The 23,061-nt window shown below is 40.1% G+C and overlaps 1 protein-coding gene across 5 annotated transcripts in view; it reads left to right on the forward strand.

The window, feature by feature from the left end:
* PHF21B (PHD finger protein 21B) overlaps positions 1–23,061 on the forward strand; it is a 165,016-nt gene that overhangs the window by 127,990 nt on the left and 13,965 nt on the right. For all 5 annotated transcript variants that reach the window (XM_085049762.1, XM_085049763.1, XM_085049765.1 and 2 more), the window contains 3 exons: positions 11,617–11,967; positions 13,692–13,814; positions 17,662–17,713. In XM_085049762.1, the coding sequence (XP_084905888.1) occupies positions 11,617–11,967; positions 13,692–13,814; positions 17,662–17,713 (526 nt within the window). The remainder of the gene's footprint in view (positions 1–11,616; positions 11,968–13,691; positions 13,815–17,661; positions 17,714–23,061) is intronic.

The raw sequence follows: 23,061 nt of genomic DNA on the forward strand, positions 1-23,061 counted from the left end.
ATGAGGTTCAAGAGCAGCTGAAAGACCTGTAAAAGGGCCTAAATTATCATTTAGGTTGTGTTTCAGGAATGGTGATGGCATTGCAAATGTTGCACTTAGAGAAGTATCAATGTCCTATGCTCTTGTTAAATAGAAAAAATTTCATTCAGCACTACATTCAATTTTGAAGAATTGGAAAAAGTGGAGGAAGCTGATTTCCTAGCTTTTTGAAAAAAACACATCCTTTCTGTCTCGCTGCTTAGCTCATGGCAATATTTTTGTTTGTATCCCACTTTGTTTCACTCCCTTCCTGGTGCAGCTTCCATTTCAGACCTGTTCATGTAATCATACTTAACACTAATGAACTACCAGCACTTTCTTGGCTGCCCTGAGCCATTGCTCACGAACTTTTCTATTTAGTGACTATTTCATGAGGGTAGAATGGGCAATAACCACCTAGTAATCTCATTTCTGACAGAAGTTAAAAATGAAGTAGGCAGCTGTATGTAAGACCATGTTGGCAAGGGTATGTCTTATGCCCTGAGTTTATCTGGCTTTTTCACAGGCCAGTAACAGGCCAGCTTCTTCAGCATCAGCCTGTCCCATCAATAGGCTAGTCCTCCTTTGCCCTTCTTCATGGTCCGTATGCTCCTCTCCCCCTCAAAGCTCACGGAGAAGTTTAACATTTCCATATTGTTTCCTAGGGGGGGCACTCCCTTCATCCATCAAAGCTTTATGCTTGATGTCTTCAGAGATACCAGGTTTTCATCTACAAGTGGAAATTTTGTCTTTTAATTCAATAGTCAGTTATCTTGAAAACAGATTTAATGTAGCCATGGACCAGATTGGTGTACAGCTGTCATTCCCCAGGCAGAGCTGGATGCGGAGACAGCTGTAAGTAATCTGCAGCACTGTCACTGCGAAGGCTGTCCTTTGTAAGAACTGTACCGTGAGTACATAGTCATCTCTGGTCCATGAGAACTGGGAACTTCAGACAGAAATATAAAAATTCCAGGAAGCCAGGCCATGTAATACCATGAAGTTGTTAGGGTAAAAAACATCTCTTCACTATTCTTCCTTGTAGCTTTGAGAAAGCAAGCACCTAATCAAAAATTATTTTGGAAATCAAGGGGTGTATATTATCCTCCAGCAACAGCTGGAAATTGGGCAGAATTCAATCCTGTCACAGTCCAAGTCCTCAGCTTTTATTCATTAGACTTGGTCACAGAGTAGGCTGGCCACTAACCTTCTTTTGGCCCCACAGGTGACAGGCAAGGCCCCATACCTTGCTCTGAGCTACTGGCACATTCCTGCCACTCTAGGACTGACTTTCAGAGATGCAAATTCCCATCTCCCAAGTGTACGAACTCATGGAGTCCAGCTGGGTTTGGCATCTGCTAAAATCTTTACTTTGATTGCCCATGTAGCAGCAAATTACTGGCGCAGCAGAACCATGTTCATCACTCCCCTACCAAGAATTAGAAGTATTTCACAGGGAATGGAAGTAGTGCCTTGTCTGGACTCTAGAATGTTACCTATGGCTCAATCCAGTTCTGAAAGGCATGAAACCTTCCCCAGTCTCCATCTCTACCAAGTCTAGTTGTGACAGTGAAGTGTGTGGAGCCCAATGGCGATGAAGCCAGAGCAGCAGAAGTTTCTGTGCTCTGGCAGCTGTGTCCATTGCCTCATGCAGGTAAGTCCAGGTGTAACTGGTGCAAGTGCAGTAGTAAGGTACATTGGCTCTCTCCTAATCTTTTGGGCTGCATATGCTGCTTCTCCAGGTCTGTAGAGGGGTGGAAGGCCTGGGTGGAGCCCTTTTGGGATTGTTGCCATTTTAGAAGCCTACTTATCTCTGAATGATCCTCTGGGAGTGGTTTCCCTTAAGGTAGACAGATTGTACTTCTGTCTCAGGTGCATGTAGATGACTGGGGAAAATCCAGGTCAGTGTTTGCATTCCTGGCAGCAAACCAACTGCTCCCTGGCATTTCTGCTTTTGGCCAGTCTCGTAATATCTTTGAGATTTCAGATTCCCTTTAAATTTAGGGGTAGACATAATATTACCAGGCTGGCTGAACAGAAAGAGGGGACTCCTCCATTTCGAGGGTCCTCATCATGTCTAAAGGGAATTTTCTATATTGGACACTTTCATGCTCCTGATCTAGACAGGCTCTTTTGATTTATCCCTGTACAGTCAAGCAAAAATGTACCACACAAGTAAACCAAGGCACTTAACAAGACTTACATAAAATAAAGCATTCAGCTCCCTCATTTTCCACATTTGTACAGATACTAGTAATTTGTTTTGTTCATTTGAATGGGCTTATGATATGACCTTTTCCATCTGGGGAACAAAGTTTCAAAATTTGCAAGTTCACAAATGGCAGCAAAATCCCATCACTTAGAACCACTAATTAAGTGGTGAGCAAACAAACATTACTTACAAGTTCATAGCACAATACAAACAATATTTCTCTAGGCATTCATTATTTGCCAAAACAAGCTTCTTTGGTGGACATTTGTTTGGTTTTTTTTTTTCTTCCAGAGTATGAAGGGATTTTTGCTTTCATCATATAAATAAAGTGTCTTCTATGCGCTGTGATGTTTGAGAAGTGAATTCCAGATAGCCTTTCTCTTTTTACTTTGGCCTTTGAGGTTTCCAGCTGGGTGAGATGCTTTGCAACTGCAGACTTTCCACTTCTCTGAGAAGAAAATGCTAGAGGTCCTCGATTCAAACACTGTGGTACTCCTGAGCTGTTCCTCTTTATGGTGCCCATCTACTCTAAAGAGGGAGTGGCATTCTGTCATTGGCTGAGTTCCAATCTCCAGCTGCAGAGCAAACATTCTGTCTATTTTGAACTGGTTTAAAGACAAATATAAGTTGCACTGTAGCCATCTGGAGGTGCATTTGAAATGTTATTTTCTGTTCTTCAACAGGAAGATTTTAAATGAAAAGGTAAATATAATAAAATAAATCTCCTGTTTTGTTGTCAGTAATTTAGGCCCAGTCCAATCCTTGTTCAAATTAATGGAGAGACTGTGATGTTTTGAATGGCAGTTAAATCCGATTACAATGCTTTTTCCCTGACCTATTTTTCCAGGGCTGGTTGAAGGCATGGCTTGGGATGGCTTTTCTCATGACCCTGCTACTTAGAGCCAAGCAGTGTCAGCACTGGAGGCATCACACACATTGGTGGTGAAAACAAACAGCTACTCACAGGGCTTTAGGTGAAACGTGCATTTCAATCAGCTCTACCCAGTTCTGCTGTCAGAGACTGCTTAGCTTTTGTCTTCTGCAGTGACTTTAATGAAATTCAGTAGGGTCTGAACGTGTCTGCCTTGGGACAGGCGCTATTTTACTGTAAGTTTGTTCTTCACTGGGTACTGTGTGAGCCCAGCTAGAGTCTCCACATGTTCCCAAAACTTAAACACACAGTCCCATTTTAAAATTTCATGTCATTGTTCTTATGAGCACATTTCCACTGGCAGATGCTGCTTCTCTTCACTTGTGTACCAAAGCCGGGCACTGTTCCTGGGTTCCTCAGTGGTAGGGCTTCTGGAAGATTTCTTGAAAGGGAAACAACTCCTATAGACAGAACTCAAGTTTTGGGATGCCACTGTGTACTATAGAAGAAATAGGCTGGTCTGTGGCAAATTGTCTTTGTTTGCATCATAAATTAAAAAAAAAAACCCTTATGTTTAAGTGTAATGTGTTAAAATTGTACATAGCCACTGGAAAGTGGAAAAGTGTTACTAAATGCACTTCGATCTTTTGTGAAACTAGGAAAGAAGCTCACAGGCATGCATGTTTGTATAAAAAGTTATACAGGATCGTGCAGTGGAGAGACAAGTATACTTTATGGATTGATTGAGAAAGGAATAATTGAATTGGGTAAAGGACTATAATTCCCTAAGGGATGTTGTGAAATTTCCTGGTATATAACTCTCAGCACTTCCAGGGGACTGTGCTGGAATACTGTTGGAGGAGAAGAGAGAGAATCTAATTGAAGGTAACTTAATCAGTGAGGTAAGCAACCAAGCAACAGTATTTAATATTCATTGACTGTATGCATGCAGAAATAAAGCAAAATTGCTTTTTATTAAAGGTTTACAGAGGCCTGGCAGAACATGTAGCCCTTAATAAATACAGTTATTAATCTGTTTTATTGTATATAAGCTCTTATACTGAGCTTGTCACAGTACTTGAAGCACATTCTGGTCATTTGTTAAGCACCAAGATGAACATCTGTTGTAAGCTATTTCTTCTCTCCTCCTTTTCCTTTGGGAAGAAGCAGATGTGTCTGGGAGTTCTGCTTAGGGTTTCTTTTTATCAGTTGGCTTATTTTTAATGGTCATGCTACTCTTAATTGCATTTGGTATAGAAAGTGACGAGGTTTGTGCTCGTAATTGTTAGAGAAGAAGGTTGAGACAGTTGCCTCAGCCTTCTTGTAGAAACTCCCTGCACCAGGGATGCATGGCCAGCTTGGCCTTCTGTATTAAGTCTTTAGAGGGAGAGCTTTGAAGATTGTGATGGAAACACAGTAGTTTATTGAAAAGTCTGTGGGAGTCTGAGTTCCGCATCAGTGGAAGGGTTTGGCAAGTTTTCTGTGCTGCTGAGGGAGGCAGTGGCAGTGGAGCACCTTCAAGGTATGTATTTAACACTGCTGCTGTGCAGCCAAGACAGGTGAAGGTGTGACTAAGGTGGTGTCATAAGAACATTCCTTGTGGATGGTAGCTTGCCAGAGCTTGGCAGTGGCAAGAAATCCAGTCTTCTGCAGTAAAGATGAACATATAGAACGGAGCAAGGGGGGCTGCACTCAGATGCACCTTTTTCAAAGGACCTCCCTCTGTTTCTTCTCCCTTTCTATCAGTGTCAGTTTTCAGTTCTTAACAGGAGAACTGATCAAGAGTGGTGGGGAAGGAGAAGCAGAATTGGCTGTTACTGATGCTTGAGACCTTCAGATCTGATGGGTGTTGTAAGCACTTTGAAAAGGACCTCCATAGAAGTCAGTTTTCCATGATAGCCTGCATATAGAATCCTAAAGTATCCATGAAAACTTCAGGAAACATTCAAGCCGTTTTTACACCTGGCATGGTATCTTTTTCCCAGTTGAAAACTCTCATGTTGCTCCATGTCAAATGCTGCTTTGTGGAGTAGCAGCAAATAGCAAATGAGAGGGTAAGAAATTTCCCCTCTCTCCACTGATGCCATTTGTATCCATGTGAATGATTTGGCTTCCAATCAACATCTGGCCTGGATCTGGACTAGGCTGTGTCTCTGAGCCTCAAGGCCAGTTGTACAAGCTTGTTTTAGAAGTCTGGGTGAATAACAGGTGGATCTTTGTTTGCATGACCTCAGCAAAGGCTTGGAGGAACTTTGTTGCCATCTGACCCTAAACCCTTCATTTTCATCTCCTGGTGTCTCAGTATTTTGTGTGCTTCCATCTTGCTTAGGCTGTCAGGAGACAGAAATTGTTTTTGTCCTTATTTATAGTATTATTTTTCTCTTTCCTTTTTGATTTTGGCTAGTAAATGAGTTGGGGCTGGTGAAATCATTATAATGTGATGTTGCTGTTGTCTGGAAGCAGGAAAAGCTCTTAAAGCAATGCACAGTACAGAGCAGTGATATCCACGATCTTTAATGTGACACCAGGTTTTGAGCCCAGTGAAGGCCAGCTGTCCAGGCTTGCCTGTAGAACTATATGGACAGGAGGAAAGCAGGCAGGTCCTCTCTCATGTCTCCCTAAAGGCTTCATGGACACTTTAAACTGAAGGAATTTAATCATAGATGAGAATTTGTGAGAGAAGCAATCTAACTTGTAATGCTGAAAAGAGTGGAAATGGAAGTATATTATTGACTGGTGTGTATAATCATAGACTATCTTTTTTATTCCTATTGTAATCCTAAACCATAAGGATTAAATTTTTTCCTCAGAGGCACAGAGATAACTGCATGTTCAAGGACAGGATCTTTGTGCAGAGGGTAAAAATCCAGAAATCCTTGTCAACTTCAACCTCTACTTTTCAATTTTTTGAATAACATTGATTTTTGTTTGCTGGTTTAATGGGAGTTTTTCCCCTTTGCAAATGGAAAAGAGTCACTTAATGAATCATCAAGTCAACAGTGGCAGTGCCAAACCAGAAAATATAGGCAGAAAATACTCAACTCGTTAGCAAAAGTCAGTTAAGTTTGTGTGAAAGTGCAGTTTTGTGTTCAAAACTTGGATAACATTTTTAATAATGAACTCCCACCTGACTGTCTTATGCCAACGTCTGCAAAAAGCAGAGCTGTCAGATTCCCACTCAAACATCCCCCTCTGCAAAATTTCCATTTCTGTAGTATCAAAAAAATCTGAAAGAGAAGAAAAACTAAATTAAATTGGTTTGTCTTCTTAAAAACTGGTCAGGAGTTCAATTAGCTGCATGTCACCTTTACACTTAAGTCAGCTGTCCATGACCAACAACTGAAATACCAAAGCATGGCAGGTACACACCACCTGGGAGATGCCTGATTGAGTGCCAGTGATTTGAACACGTGTGAAAATCCTGCTGAGTGACTCCTCGGTTATGTTGTGTGCGTAAACTGAGATACCAGGGTTTGTTTCAAGGGGTTTGTTACAGTTCTGACCTTGTTGAAGTCTGCTCCATTTTCCTATTGGTTTCAATTAGATTAAGGTTTCTTCCCTGGTCTGTGCCATCCAGAGTTGTGCAGGATTAGAAATGTGGGCTGGAGGAGCTCCTTGGGTTTTGCCCTGCATTTCATACCAACCTTCTCTAGGTTCCCAGGCTAATATTCCAGGGATGTGCAAAAGAGAGAGTTATGTTGTATGAATATGGGATTCACTGGACTGGGTCATCTTGCCTGGGGTTTCCACAATAAAGAGTAACTTCCTTTTTGTGTAGCCCCATTAAGGGGAAGGAAGAAAAGAAAGAAATATTCCCCTGTGGCAAGTAAATAAACTATGTTTATTTTGACTGTGGTCTTATAGCAGGCTGAAGATAATTGGAAAGGAACCAAAAATTAACCAAGATGTAAATACTTGTATTTGAGTGAGTGGAGCAACCTGGATTTTAGGGAGTGTCACTGCTGCAAAGGTATGCAGAGTCTTTTTTTTGCATAATTTTTATTGATTAAAAAAGAAGAGGGAGAGAGTCAGTCCTCAGCTGGCATAAATAGACGCAGCTTTACTGAAGTCGGTGTGCATCTGTTCATTCTGGTGAAGGATATAATTACCCCATATTGCACTCATTTTATCAGCCATTGCTAATGTTTTCTGTGTGATCCTCTAAAGCTTTTCAAGAATGAAAGCTCTGTCTGCTGCTCCCAGCACTTTGCCTCTGTGACATATGAATTGTGCCAAATCCATTTTGCTTTTTTGTTTTTAAGCTCTGAGTACAAGGGTGAAGTGAAAATAAAGTGTGAATAATGGTCTTTCTCTCAAAGGCAATGATATTGCATTGTGCTGAAGAATTTACTTTCATATGGATCGGCCGTGCCAGTATGAAGGGCTGATGGATGCTGAGCATGATCCATCTGGTATCTGATACAGGGGAAGGGGAGGGCTCTTCAGTGTTGCTGACAAAGCTATAATGAGATCCAGAGACTGGAAGCTGAAGTTAGGCAAATTCAACCTTGCAATAAAATACCAATCATGAGCATAATAAAACATTTTAACAGTTTACTGGAGCTCATCATTAAGAAGTGTTTAGTGTTTTCTTTTAAAATCAGACTTCATTTTCTGGGAGAAATTATATGGCCAGCCTGTGAGCTGGAGGATCACAGTGATTCCTTTTGGTTTTGTTATTGAAGTACACTTGTTAGCTTTCCTTTTTTCCCAGGCCTGAAGAAAAACACATTTACCAGAAATGCCCTTAACAATTCTCAAAGCACCTGCAGATCTGCAGAGATGTAACTGTTCTAATTAAATTCTGTCCTTTAGGGCTAAATAGGATTGCCCACAGAGATTGGATGAATTGTGTGATTTTCTTCCCTTCTCCTTTTCCCCCATACTTGTTTGGATCGTATCTTGAGGACTTCTTTTGTAAGAGGTTTTCTTTCTCACCTTTTTTTTCTTTACTACAGCAGGGGAGTGGCTCACCTGGTGGGATGTACCTCAGGAAAGGGATTGCCTGTGATCACATTTGCCTTTGTCAGTGGTGACACACATCAGCCTCTCCCAACTCCACAGCTCAGCAATTCATTCACCTCTGCAGTATTCAACAATTTGTGCTCCTGAGAGCTTAAATGACGTTTTGGTGAAATGGAGGCCTTTGAGCTTCATATAGGGACATCTGGATGGAGCTTAATAATATGGGATATACAAGAAGTCAGGTTAGTTATAGAAGCTGATTCTTTCCTGATCTGAAACTCTTTAAAATATATTAAATTAGAGGTTTTTGAACAAAAGTGCACTCTGTACATCCCACAGGACTGGGCTCCCTCTTATTTCCCTGTCTGAAAAGCAAACAGCTCCCACCTAGTAAATGCTCAGATTTGAGAATATCTCCTTGGAAAGTGTGCTCACCTGCAGCTATCTGAGAAGTACCAGCCTGAACATTGCACAGGAAGTTAAGTGTCACTGTTATTGTGGGTATTAAGGAAATTCAAGAACAACATGCGTTTAGGAAATCATTATATTCAAGAAGTAGCTCTCTCTTCTCCTGCACTTTGAGCGCTGGTAGTATCACATTCTGTTTTGACAGCTGTCAGAAGTGAAATGAAAGATACTTAGGGAAAGAAGGGTTGAGAATTGTTACTTGCAGCACTCACCAACAGTTGCAGTTTTCTCTTGGTAACATACATGCTGTCTCTTTTTCTTCTCTTTTGCTCATCTTTGGTGCCTTTTATTTCTGTGACTCTTGTGGCAGGGACTGGTGCCATCCAACCTGTGCTACTTTCCAGGAAAAATTACTTTTTGATACTGTGCATGTGCTCACAGTATCAAAAATTACTTTTTGATACTGTGCATGTCCTGGTCTAGTTTTATTCCAGCTCTTTAGTGATTGTCAGTTTCCATACTTTTGCTAGTGCCACTGTTCTCCTTTAATCTCCCAAATTTAAGCTACAGTTTTGCTGTGGGAAAAGGAATTTTTGCTAGCTCTTTCCTTCTTATTTTTTCTCTTGCTAGCTGACACCATTTATCTTCACAAATTACTGTAGCAGTTCAGGTTTTTAGGTGACACTCTGCCAAAGGTCTTTCACATAGCTGCTTATTAAATATTTATGCTTATTGTTTATATTCTGGGGGGAACATTCATAGGTGTTGGAGCACAAGGGTCTTCTACATTTGCTTTCTGTTTTGCAGTCACACTTGCAGGCTCTAGAAATAAATGTCATTTTCACTTTAAATTATTTTATCTTTAACTCAGGAGCACCTGAAACTTTTTTTCTGTAGTCAACCCTTTTTATTGTTCTGTAATTCCAAATAAATATGGTCTCCTAAGGTAAGGTGAACTTGGCAGACAGTTTGCAGAGGCTTAGCCCCTGAAAACAGCTATTCCTCCTCTTTATCACACGGTGGCAGAAAGTGCCCAGTGTATGCTCTGTGCTGTACAAGTTTGGGAAGTCCTATCAGATAATTTCAGTATGCAGCATTTTATAAGAATTTAGTACTTTGGAAAATTAAGTTTATTTAATTGTCTGTGCAGAAGGAGCTTATTTTATAGTGAAGCAAAGTGTGTTCATCCACAACTTGTAGGATGTGTATTATGGGTGTGTGCAGGATTCATTGAGGTATTACATCTGACAGTACATATTTTTATTTTTTTATATATATATATGTAGTAGAAAATATAATTATAGGAATATATATAGGCATTTCATTTTAATTAGGCTTTTTATTAAATACAAAAGTGCAGTTAAGAGTGACAGATAGAGTAGATCCTGGTAGACTACATGACAGTTTTTGGCTAGAAAAATTCCTGAACTGATGGGTTTAAACCAATGCTCTCTGCACTACTTTTGATTATAAGACCATTAACTAATCATGAATATGAAGCTAATTATACAGTCCTCCCTTAAACTACTTGTCCAAGATACTTGTCTGGTATCTTAACTAAGTCAGTCAGATAATCATTACATGAAGTGATTGTATAAAGAAAAAGTGCACAGAACACTTCAGTTACCGTCAGGGTATTTTGACTGGTTAGCTGGAGATTTCCATAGTTTTGCATCATTTCACAGCAGGTCTCTGAGGCTTTCCAGTGTCACCCTGAAGCTGTGAGCTGAACACAGTGGCTTCCTGGCTCTGGCACGAGTCTGCAGGACCTCGGGCAAACATTCCCTTTACCTTTCCATCTGCTGTAACTGCTGGCAATGAGGATGTCCTGAGCAGGACTGGGCCTCTGATATCTGTTTGCACTGCTCGTGGGTGTTGGGTTCCTGTCGACAGCTGAGGATAGGCTATTGAGACACAAGGAGCTCACACCATGTGTGTTGCTGCCCTTAATATTTGCTGTGGAGACGAATGGGTATGGCTCCTTCTTGACACAATAGGGGATGATGGCCAGCCTTGAGAGATGGTTTTCTGCACATCAGTAAATCCCTGCGTTTTCATGAAATTGCTTACTTAGGCTCAAGATTGAAGTCAGCACCATTGGAAGGGCTCCTGTAGACTCCAGCATGCTGACACAGGCAGCTGTTTGCCATGTCTGTCTGTTAGAACTTGTCATTTTGTTTCACAGTATGGAAGGTGTGAGAAGTGACAGGACTAAATAAGCACAGAGGGAGCTGACTGTTTTATCTGGCTGTGTTAACGAATAAGCTGGGAGTGAAGTTAACTCCATGTGAAGCAGTTTAAATTATTTATTTTCAATCCTGGAACTGTACTTAACATGTTGTTAAGGCAGAGCCGTGCTGACAGGGTGACGTTAATTATGCCACTGGAAACACATCACATTAGCTGAAAACAATCTACTGCAGCTATCATTCATGGCTCTGAGTACAGCCACAGCCAAAGCTGGCTTCCATCCATGGAAGTTCCTCCTGCATCCACCTGCAGCTGCAAATTAGCTCTTTAATTACTGCAACAACATGTGAAGTTTGATGGTTGTGGGTTTCTTGTGTCTCTCTACATATTTTATTTATCTTTTGTAAACTAAGAAATTGTGTGACTGATCTCCTCTCCATTTGACATGGTATGTCTTAAACATGTGAAGATGTTCATTCACCTATGCACCAGTATAAAGGCATATGCTTTACTGTCACTGTAAATGCTTTCCCACAACTCCCTAAATGATTCAGCACCCACTCTTTAATTCATAGCAAGAGTGTTGTGCCCTACAGAACAGGAAATTATTGCATCAGGGTTTTCCATTCTTTGCAAAGGCTTTGGCTTACACACCCTACTGAGAACTGGGATGTGACTTGACTTACATTTGTATGGAGGTGTGCTAATCAAAATGAGGATTTGACTTTCTCCTCCCTTCTTGTTCAGCATGGCAGTGAGTTAAAAAACTTCAAAATGACCCAGTTGAGAAGTGCTGGGAATATGTCTACAAGTAAATGAAGGGTAGGCTACTTGCAGTTCCTACATTCTGTTTTTCTAGATGCTCCTGGTCCATGGTTATTGCAACTAGAGGTTCTACGCGTGCATGCAGTGTTTGTTCTCGTGCCTGGTAACCCTGCCTCTCTGTTTGTAGGTTAGGCCAAAGACCCTGATTCCAGACAGCCTCCCAATCTCCCCATGCAGAGACCAACCTTCCAAGCAGCCTCCCACCTTCCAGAAGGCAACCATAGTGAGCATCAAAAACCCTAGCCCTGCCCTCCCAACTGCCAACAACACCGTCAGCCATGTACAGACACCCAACAGCCAGGCACAAAGTGTCACCGAGCCCACGGCTCTCTCGTCCCCTCTGAGCGGTGCCGGTGTGGCCTACGCCATCATTTCCACCTCCCCCAGCAATGCAGCTCCCATCAGCACCAGCGCCACAGTCTCAGTGGTCAACGACAGCATCAAAGTGCAGCCACTCCTCATCAGTGCTGACAGCAAGGTGAGTTCTTTGGGTAGCAAAGGCTGGAACTGTGCTGCAGGTGTGAGCAGAATATTCCCCTGGGAGTGCAGAACCCTCTGCAGTGATGCCAGTGGTTCTTCTCAAAGAAAACAATCCGGAAGCAATGGGAAAATTGTTACAGGGACACATGGAGGCTAGTAGACTTTCATCTGTGTGTAAGCCCTGTTTTTAGTGGGAACAAAACATACCATTATGTAGCCTAACATTAACGGGACCATATGACCATCTCTTTCCTTAAACCAATCCTCACTAATAATGTCCCTGAATTCTGTACAGGCTCCAATTTCCTATGGACTCCCTCTTCAATGATACAGTGATACTAGTTCTATTTACTGACCCCAGGGAGTACATAAAATAATCAGAGATTCCTTTTTGTTCTTCCAGGGTAAGACCAAATGAAATGAGAGCTCAGGGTTTCAGGAGATGAATCAGTAGAAAGAAAAAATTCAAGCTATGAATTACTTGTTTCTTTTTTGTACTGCTTTTCTGCATTAGAATGCAAGAACTTCACCACTCTTGTACCAGAAACAGATTCCATACAGGCTACCAATGTACCCAGCAGACATTCACTGTAATTTACTACTGGGATTCTGCTACTTTTGGTCTTGTTAGCAGCACAGATTCTCATAAAGTGTTAAAAAAGAATGCAAGATATAGGATGGCTTTTGAGGTAAATAAAAGCAAACATCTCTTCTTTGACACAATTTATTTTTCTCTTACTTAAAATGGTTGCTGGTTAAGAAAACCATCCCTTTTTATGCTCTTGAATCTTCTAGAGTGACTGTGTTGAGATAAGGTATCTAACACTTAAATGACATTGATAGAAAGTTAGCAACAAAATAGATGGAAAAGGCCCAGTGTTCAAATCTAGTAATATTTATGTAGAAGGTGATAGTCCTTGGGAAGTCCCTTTGAAGCTTCCACAGTCTTTTTGATCATACGTATGAAGTCACATGTGTAGTTCTGTGAGCAGGAATTGTCATTCATTCCTTTTACTTTAATAGCTTCTAGAGAATGTGACCTGCATCATGTAAATCTTCATGTGGTAATTTGAATATATGAGCAGCTGGATATACAAACATATGTGTATGTATGAGATCAGTGTCCTAATTCCTGTAGGTTCTAAACAAGACTCAATTTTAATTTAAAACACACATAGTTTATTTAGTTTACAGAAAACTGGACATCCACTGTTTATAACATGTAAAGGCTGAGGACTGAAGTCTGATCTCAGTTGCATGAGGAGTATCTTCTTTCCCATCCCCATGTACTTACTTCGAAATAATGCTGGTGTGACTGAGATCAGACTGAGTTTGAGTGTTTAGTAATCCCATCTTTTCTACTTGTATACAAAATGAAATCAAAGGAAAGACTTTAAAATCACTGACACCACAAGTGCTAAAGCATGGCTGATCAGCCACCTTCACAAGCCTTCTAAGTAGTAAGTGTCCTGATTTTCAGAGGCTCTGATCAAGTGACTTAGGCACTAGGTTTATAATGCATCAATAAGAATTAATTCTTAGAAACTTAAGTATGTATTTAGGACCCTAACCTAGGTATCCTGTTGTTTTATGCTTTTGACTTGTGACTTATATTGCTTATTTGTAGAGTATCAAGTAACCCTTCAAAGAGGACTCAAAGGATTCAGGCAGAAAAATCCAGTTTCATATAGTGAATTCTCTTATTTTTACATTGTCTTTTAGGTTATCATTATTCAACCTCAAGTCCAAACCCAGACAGAAAGTAAAGTGGAGACAAAGAATCCTCCTGAAGAGTCAGCTCAGGGACTCCCTGCTACCAAAAAGAAAAAGGAGGAAAATCCAGAGGTGATTTTTTACTTTTTATTTGTAATAAATGAGCTACAATGTGGTTAAGTTATGGGGGCCAAATCCAAACATCCTTCTGTGTGCATACACAATTACTTTATTTGTGCTTATGATTCTGCCAGCTGTTCACCTCTCCTTCCAGTCTCTGCAGTCAGGGTAATTTCCCTGCCAGTGAGTGCCCTGACAAATTTGGTTTGCACCATTCAAAACTTCCAGTGTCACAAAATCTAAGACTTGGAGGCCTCATAATAATCTAGGCATCTTGTGGTTGTAGCTGGAATTCTTGTGAAAGGTGTATGCAAGCTTAAGATATTTTCTGTTATCAAACATATCGCATCAGATTTAGAGGCTGTATATGAGGTGGAATTAACATTTCTTTTGTAAGCTGAGCTTTTACATCTTCTTTGTAATGACTCTTGCAATTTTTAGATTCTATTAATAATTTCCTATATTTGCTGTGTACATGTCTCCCACATGTACACAAATTCTAGTCTGAAATACATTAGAGTCCTTCAAATAGAGTAAGAGAGTAGAAAACAGGTTTTAAGACTAAATCTCTTTTGTGAACTATACTTTTGATTTAAAATAGAAATATAAACTGCAAGTCCTTGTAGAAATGAGGTCTCTAACAGACATTTTGGGTTTTGACTGGATATGTTCACATTAGATTGGATGTCATTTTGGGGCACTTTGAGAAGTTATACAAACGGAATCTATTTCTTTTGTGGAAATGCTCAGCTCCTGTGAAGTCTTAACCTCACTAGTCTAATAAATGTGTGGTACAAAAGTATCCTTGGAGCTGTAGGTTTAAGAGGATTATTACACTACAAATTTATAATGTTACTTGAGGCATGTGGGGGGCCATTTGTTTTACCATTTTAAGAGGTTCATATAGTTAAAACAGTGTTAGGGATAAATATTTTAGTCCAAAATATCACAGCTCTTTGTAGAAGCTCTGCAGAACTACACTTGGGAAACCTCCCAAGTTTAAAATCTGACCCTTATGTGAATCTTCATTACCACTGAATGATGGGACTGTAGAGTCCTGTTTTGTTTAGGCAAGTATTTCCACAAATATATTCATTTTGTAGCACCTTATGGGCAGAAAGGCCAGTACGCCCTGCTTAGAAACAGAATGCTAGGAAAAAAACATAAATTTTTCTTTGCCTGTAACTTTTCTCCATGGAAACAATATTGAATAAAGTTCTTCCAGAGAGATTAAGGAAGATGCAGGACTGGCACACTTTTGGTATGGGATTCATAAATGGAAGAGATTTTCATTACATTGCTAATTAGAATATCTCAATGTCCTTTTTCTAACCACAGACACTGTTCCTACCCTGTTTACTGGAGGTCTCAAAAACCTTTATTTTCTGGGTAGGCTGCTGATGCTGTGCCCTAAAGTATAACAGTTTTTCTCTTTTCATAGATTTGTTTCACAGCCATAAATAGGTAGGTCTAGAGTTAATTTCTTTTGTTCTTTGAAAGTGAACTTTAGTTGATTATCATGTATTTAGGCAATTAGTATAATTAGACCTAACAGCATAATTAGTATAAATACATGTTATGACATAAATAGAACGTGCAATTACAAAATGAAATGCTTTTGTGCAAATCTTTGTTTTGCTTCATGAAAAGACATACTGCATACTTCTAAAAGCACTCATGGCTTTTAAACAGATGATTAAATTTAAAGCAAAGACAACAAAGATAATATGGTATTTTTAGATAGAAAACAGGCACTCAAGGCACTTATCTCCTCACTTCTATATATCTTCAAAGCACAAAACTGAGGCAGGAACTCCAATATGGCTCTATGTAGATCTTAGCTGGGAGGGACTAGGATTTAACAAATTAAACTGACAATTTGAAACAAGCTACCTAGAAATAACCAGCCTTACCAGTAGCCAGGAATGCCACATGCAGTTACTGAGTGTACCTGAACAGAGAAGAGTGAGGATAATTACTGTCTGTAGCTACTGGGTTGGTCATTCTGCTGGCAAGCCCTGAAGCTGCTCTTGGCTGAGGAGGAGGAAGCTACCCACTCCTTCCCATCGCTGGGGTTCAGCTGGAGATGAAGGACAATGATGATGGATCCAGTGATGGGTCTTCTCCCACCAGGATGTCTTCTCTAAAGAAATGGAGGAATTACAAAAGGGAGCTTCTCTTCTGGGGAGAAAAGATGCCATGGATGATGTTTTTTGGATTTGTTTGTCTGAGGGGTTTTTTGTGTTTTGGGAAGTTAATATTTCTTTTTGCCTTGAAGGGACCTGATTTCAATACAGAAAGAGAATTCTGCCAAAAACTTTTTAATCATTTAAAAATTGTATTAGCAAACTGTCTGGCAACATTTTTGTTCAAAAATGTTTTTATCTAGATGAAAAATTACTGCCATAAATGCTGGTTATTTAGTGACTGGTGTTTCTCATCCCTCCTAAGAAGTACAAGAGAGACACATGGCAACTGTGAACTAAATGCTAATGTTGGGCCTGGATTGAAAGTCTTGATTTTGCAGCTTTCTGCACAGAGGAGAAGCAATAGACCCTGTGACTAACTAGTCGATTTTATCCTGAACTGAAATGAAATGTTGAATCATCAGACTTTTCACAAAACAAGAAGGTCAGACTAATTTTGACTTGGAAGTGTTGAAACATGTTCTCCTAACACTTTTTGAATGAAACAGAATGTTTTGACCTTCTACTGTTTAAACACTGTGTTTTAGTTTGACCTAACGCTAAACATTTTATTTGGGGTATGATAATTGCATCTTCCTACAGTCTTTGTTTACTTCATCAGACTTGGATTGTGGGTTTTGCTTGCTTGGATTTCCCAAGAGCTTGAGTTTCATAGTAAGATTGCAGCTCCTGTGGAATTAAACCTCACAAAAATGTCCCTTGGGTAACTTGATCCAACAAGATTGTTCAGCACAGTAGAAAGAGGAAACCACCAAAGCCCCACAAGCACCACAGATGGGACTGAAAATCAAGGAGTTCAGTTCATATTGGGCTTGGAACAACACAGCGTAATTTCAGTTTTCATCAAAAACATGCAATAAAAGCTTCAGCAAAACCTTTCTGCATGGAAAATTTTTCCAGTGAGAAATTATGACAGAAAATTTAAAATCTGCTCTAGTACTTGTCCTATCACTGCATCAGCACATTTAGAAAATTTTTTAGTATGAAGATATGTTTTGTGCATATATAGTTTAGAAGAGTTGTAAGTAATATTTTAGATCAGATTCCTCGCTGCAAAATGAGTTCACCAGTGTCAGTGGGAGATGTTTGTTCTGTCCCCATTAAGAGAAAGTGGTGGATCAGTATATATCTTCACAATCCATGCACATGGTGTTGTTTTTGTAACTTGGGAGGAGAAATTTCTGGGGTTTTTCTGAGAGGAGGGGACTTTCAGTATGCTTCTGATGTCCTGTTTAGTGTTGTACAGTTCATACTGGTTTTACATCATACTGCCTGCTCACATGCAATAAAAGCAGTGCCATGTCCAGATCATCATAATAATAAAAAATTGCTTCACTAAGGAATGGAGTAACAATCCAGCTAGCAATGTGAAATTGAGCTGATTGAATTGACTGAATATTGGTCATGTGCTGTGTAAGATCAGTAGCCATTTAGCATTGGCTTTGAACTGCTAGAGTTCATATAATCATACAAGGAGAACCAGGCATATCTGAAGCAAATCTTCAATTCAAGTTCTTCACATTACTATGCAATCAAATAAGATACATTTCTAAAAGACTTTTACTGGGTTTATTCTGTCAATACTGATTCTATTTATTTTCTTACCAGGTTATTGTAGTAGAAAATCTAACCCCTGTTTATTTTTTCCTTAGAAAATTGCCTTCATGGTAGCACTAGGTCTGGTTACAACAGAACATTTGGAAGGTAAGATGGCATATGTCTATTTACAGTTCAGCATTTGAGTGAAATCTTTTCTGTTGGATGCTCTACCAACAGAATTGATGATTCTTACAGAAGCCCAGAATGGGTCAGGTTGGAAGGGACCACTGGATGCCATGTAGTCCTACCTCCCTGCTCAAGTAGGGTCATCCCAGAGCACATTACTGAGGACTGTGTTCAGATGGCATTTGAATCTCTCCAGAGGAGATTCCACAACCTCCCTGAGTAATCTGTTCAGTGGTCTGTTACCCTTCTGGTAAAGAAGTTCTTTGTCACATTCAGGTGGAACTTCATGGGCATCAGTTTCTGTGCATGCCTCTTGTCCTGTCACTAGGCACCACAAACCACAGCCCCATCCATGTTCTGATCCCTCTCTGCAGATATTTGTACACATCAGCGAGATCCCCTCTCCAGTTTCACTTCTCCTGTCCTCTGAAGAGCAATAAAAACTGAAAAAATGAAAATAAAAAAATCAGGTGGATTGTTATCTTTGCACAATTGTGCCTTTCAGTCTCACAATAGTGGGTGACCTTACTTACCTCTGCCTCCCACCCCATGGCACAGCTCAAGTGACATGAGGACTGGCCCTGCAAGCCAGCACCAGCACACTTGGCATGGCTGGAATTTGAACTCACTCAGTTATCGTGGTCCTTTAAAAGACGTTAACAACTGGAGGAAATAGCAAAACAAAAATCCTGCAAAGGCTCTTACCACCACTGATCTGGCTGCTGGATCTCTGAGGTTCAAAGATGTTTGCCCAGATATGCAGCAAGTGCCCTCTGCTCTCTCCCATGTGAGATGGACTTCCAGTTTTTCAGTTATCATCTGTCATCTCTAGAGTTCTACAGAATAATGTGTAAAATAGTGGTGAATATCTGGCATTTGTTTCATAAGATTTTACTTACTTAAAGCTGCCTCTCAGAAAGAATTCCTTCATCTCATTTTCCCCGCTTAGCCAAAAACTTAACAAACTTCCCATCCGATCCTGTATTTGCATAAGAGCCTCTAGAATGCCTTCCCAGGCTCTTGAATACGATTTCAAACAAATATTGCACATAAGCTAAATGCAGTATCACATAGTTTTCAGTTTCGTTCTCCAACCTTCCAAAAATAGCTTGCAAAAGTTAGCAGATTTGTATCTTTCTTTGCTTCAGCTGTGTTGTTCCAAAATCATAGATGAGAAGGAAAAAAAGAGTTTATTTAGCAAATTTGCCAATAGTGTGAGACAGGTCAAGGGGGCAGAAGAGTTCTCATGGACAGAGATGCAGATATTTTTAAGAAAAGATCTGCACCCTGGTGGTTTTAGTTACAAGCTCATCTACGACAAGTTGGTATGATTCCACCAGTATAAGGAGAGAAAGCTGGTATCTGTGTCAGCTGACAGTGATTCTTGATCACAAAAATTGTTAACGGCAACTGATACTTACCACCCATCCCATGTACCATAGTCAGCAAAAAACTGAGGAATTTTCAGAACACTGAGTTTAAGTTTTATGTGCTTTAGACTTAGGAGCATGCTTAACTTCCTTGCTGACTCAAGATGTATGTACCATTTTTAGCTTGATTTCTTTTTATTAAGACTTCCAGTGCCTTGGTTTTAAGACAAGATGTGAATTACGGAGAAAATACATCTGAATTGTAATGTCTTCTCAGTAGGTGCAGCAGGTTCCTTTGGGTCTTGTTGCCATTTTTCAGTGTTTTTCCCCTTTAAAACTGCATTTTAGAAAATCATTTATTGTCCAAGTGACTGAGAATTTGAAAGCAGTTTAAAGAAACTTTAAGCCTTCATCATTTTTAATCCCTTAATGTAATGGATTGAAATGGAAATCAAAGAGCTACATCAATTTGGGGAGAAGATTTATAATCCAAAAAATCCAAATGATGACTGGTTCTCATTCTCTTTGTCTAAGGAAAATGGGACATCATTTGAAATTATGCTGAAGTACAAATTTGCTCACAACAGAGAGGATTTAATTTTGAATAACTCTATAGCCTTTGATTTTATTGAAACTAATAAATTGTGTGTGTGGATTTATTGCTTATGTTCAAAATGCCAACCAGTGCTCCATTCTGTTTGTTCTACACCAAGTATGGAGATGCACATTTTGAACCAAACTGCTATCTCACTCATCACAGAGAATTGAATTCTTGAAGACAAAATCACTTTTCATATTCCTATTAGCATTAAATAAATGGTTCCAACCAAGAGCTATTTACTGTGGAAAGGGTATTTCTTCATGAGAATTGGTGATAACAACTGTCGAAAATGCCCTTATAGCTTTCACACACTAAAGGTTATTATTTTACTGCTCTGTCATGTTTACCATTATCAGTCATTGCTATTTATCAGGAAGTAGTAGTCATTACACAGTTCAGTTTATTTTCATACTTCTAATGCGTTTCTCAATTTCACATTTTTGGAATTTAACTCTGTCAAGATTGGGTCATTAAAAGCTTATTCATTTGGTACCATTAATTCACAGTGTTACTGTTTTTCTTCATTTTATTCATTAATTTTGTGGTGTAGGGCTGTGATCCACTACTATATGGATTTCTCTATCCACCTAGCAGCCTTCCCACCTAACATCCACAGGAGCACTCCCTGCCTGGGAAAAGAGCTCTGTACTGCAGAGCCTGAGTGTGAGGCATCTTTACCAGTAAATGAACACAGCTGCTTCCACTGTCTGACAGACTGCAAGGTACGACTTTCTCTGAGCATAAATTGCTGTCACAGGCCTCATAGAATGACCATGCAGAGTGTTTATTGGTGAAGGCAGCAGCTCATTGAAGTTTGGCCTCCAACATAAAGCTATCTTCAAATTCATTCATCTTTGCCAAATGTATTACAGTTTAATTTTTCCTGTTTGGTTTCCATTTTTTTAATTAATAAACTAAGGCATAAGATAGCTCAATTTTGTGATGCAGTGCATAGTTGTAACATATTGAATCTCTTTGTCTAGATTATTAGAACTATTAGAATTATTAGAAACCTTTCAACATTACAGTTGTGTTAAAAAAAAAGTAGATAGAAAGCAAGACTTTAAAAGGAGGAACTTTAGTTCAGGTAATTCTAAAAGTGCATATTTTGGTCTATCTAGATTACTGGAATATTTATTATTTCATCAACTGAAACAAATTTAATTTAACTTTATTGCGTCCTGTTCTGATAGGTACACAATACTTTTTTAGCAGCAGTAACAAGTAACAACAGATAGCACACCACTGTATGCTTTTGCTCTGTCTAGGTGTAATTATTGACAGAACCACTCTAGATGTACATAGATGCATGGATATTTTTATTTCCATAAAGAAAGTGCTTCCCCTCCCTGATGGCTGCATAGGGTGGTGTACATCTCGAGCTGTTTCAGTTCATTACGCTCTCTCTCTTTATTTCCATCTATTCTCACTGCTTCTACTTTTCCTCACAGCTTTTATCTCAGTACCATAGCAATGCCTCTTCCAAAGCTGCATTCCAGGTATCTGCCATATGTGTGATTCAGACCCCATCAGATATTTTCTGTTGCCTTGATGAGAGCATGTACCAAAGAAATGTCCTCTTTAACTTGGGACCAGGAAGGGCAGAGAGCAACAGATCCATTACCATCTTCTTATGCCATGCTTGGCCCAGTTATATGCACAGAAAACTGCTGCATTGAATTCTTTGTTTCTTTTTCTGGGCCATTGAAGGTCACAATCTTGTATCCCTGTGACCACTTCTGGAAGACTAAGCTTGCCCTAACTCCAGTCATTTCTCTATACTGCCATGATGCTGCTAAGGTGCTGCAAGCCCTGAATTCACTGACCAGGGTCCTGAGCCTTGCTGCAAGAGTCCAGCTCACACTGCTGAGACCAAAGGAAAGAGTCAGCAGAGGGCCACTTCCTCTGTTTTATGATAGCACCAAGGTTCCTCAGTTATGACGCCTCTGTTACCTTTGGGCCTGGAGAGCATTTCCCGTCCAGGAGCTGGAACTGACATACTGACATTCAGAACAACCATCTCTCTACTTTGTGGCTCAGTCTCTCTCTCAGTGCCTTTGACAGGCCACTGGATCTGTGTGTAACACTCACCCTGCTGTGCTGAGGCTTGACTCTCCCTTTAGATGATGTCAAAGAGCCTGCAAGCTTCATGATGGATGTTTCAGCATAGACACATGAGCATTTTGTAGGAAACACTTTTGCAGTAGTACAGAACTGTTTCCCAGACAAGACACTGTTTTGGAGTCTGTTAGCATGGAGGATGTTAACATGATGCTGGCAGCAGTTGTAGGTGAGGCATTTCTCTCACATCTCAGTGCAGCTCCGGATCACATGTTTCTTGGTGAAGATATTCTGTGTAGCCCCTTGAGTCACATGGCAGCATGTGACAGCTTGTGTCAGACTGTGAATACAGGCCTCCTGTGCTATTTGAACTGCCCCAGGAGACACCTTCTGAACATGAGAGGTGACATGTTCCTGTGCCATAGGAAAACCCAGCCAGGAGTTGCTCTCCTGTTTTTGTTGTCCAGCTAGTTTCCTTCTGATGCATCCATCACTCCAAAAACAGTGGCTTAGCCAATAATCTTTTGTAAAGGAAAAGTTTTAAATCAATATCTTGGAAGTCAGGCCAGTACAAAATCCATGCACAGTGTTGGCCTTGTCTCAGGGGACACCATGTCCAAGACTTGACTAATAATACTGACACTCTGTATTGTAGCAACACTTAAAGTGGTATTTGGGAATGATCAACACTTGAAAAGGGTGGTGGAAACCAGAATGAAATGTTGGGGTTCCAGTTCCCAAGTATCACAAACATCCTGAAAGCTCAGCTGTATCTTACTGTTGGATTACCAGTGGGAGATCTTGCTCAATACCCTGAAGGCCTTTTTTCTTTTTCTGGTGCTGAGGGTGTTCTGAGATAGACCTCTTTAGCTCAGACACTGTGGAAAGATGCCAGACCTCCTGCATAATCAGATGGTGCCCTAAGTTTCTCTTGGGTGTTCTCCGGGGCCTCTGGGCTGAAGAACATGCTCCTGCCAGTTTCTCTCCTTCTGAGACAGAGCAAGACAGAACAGAGGTGTCACCACCACTGGGTCATTTAGACTAGCAAGATCCCTCTTGTACCTCAGTGCAGAGTCTAAACTTTACCTTAAAATATTCACATCAGAAGTATTTTGGAGTAGAGCACACACTGCATGTCATGGGATAGATGCTGTGTGGCTCTCCTTGCTAAAGTGTGTCTGGGGTTTATAATCAAAGTAATAGGCTCATAAAGACATGCTTATAATAATCTCAGCATTCTGAACTGACATCAAGAGCTGGAAAAAGAAATTCCATATGATGTAAATGGAATCCTA

This window comes from Lichenostomus cassidix, chromosome 1Ab (assembly GCF_008360975.1).
Source record: "Lichenostomus cassidix isolate B80296 chromosome 1Ab, HeHo_3.0, whole genome shotgun sequence".
In the NCBI taxonomy this organism is placed as follows: domain Eukaryota; kingdom Metazoa; phylum Chordata; class Aves; order Passeriformes; family Meliphagidae; genus Lichenostomus; species Lichenostomus cassidix.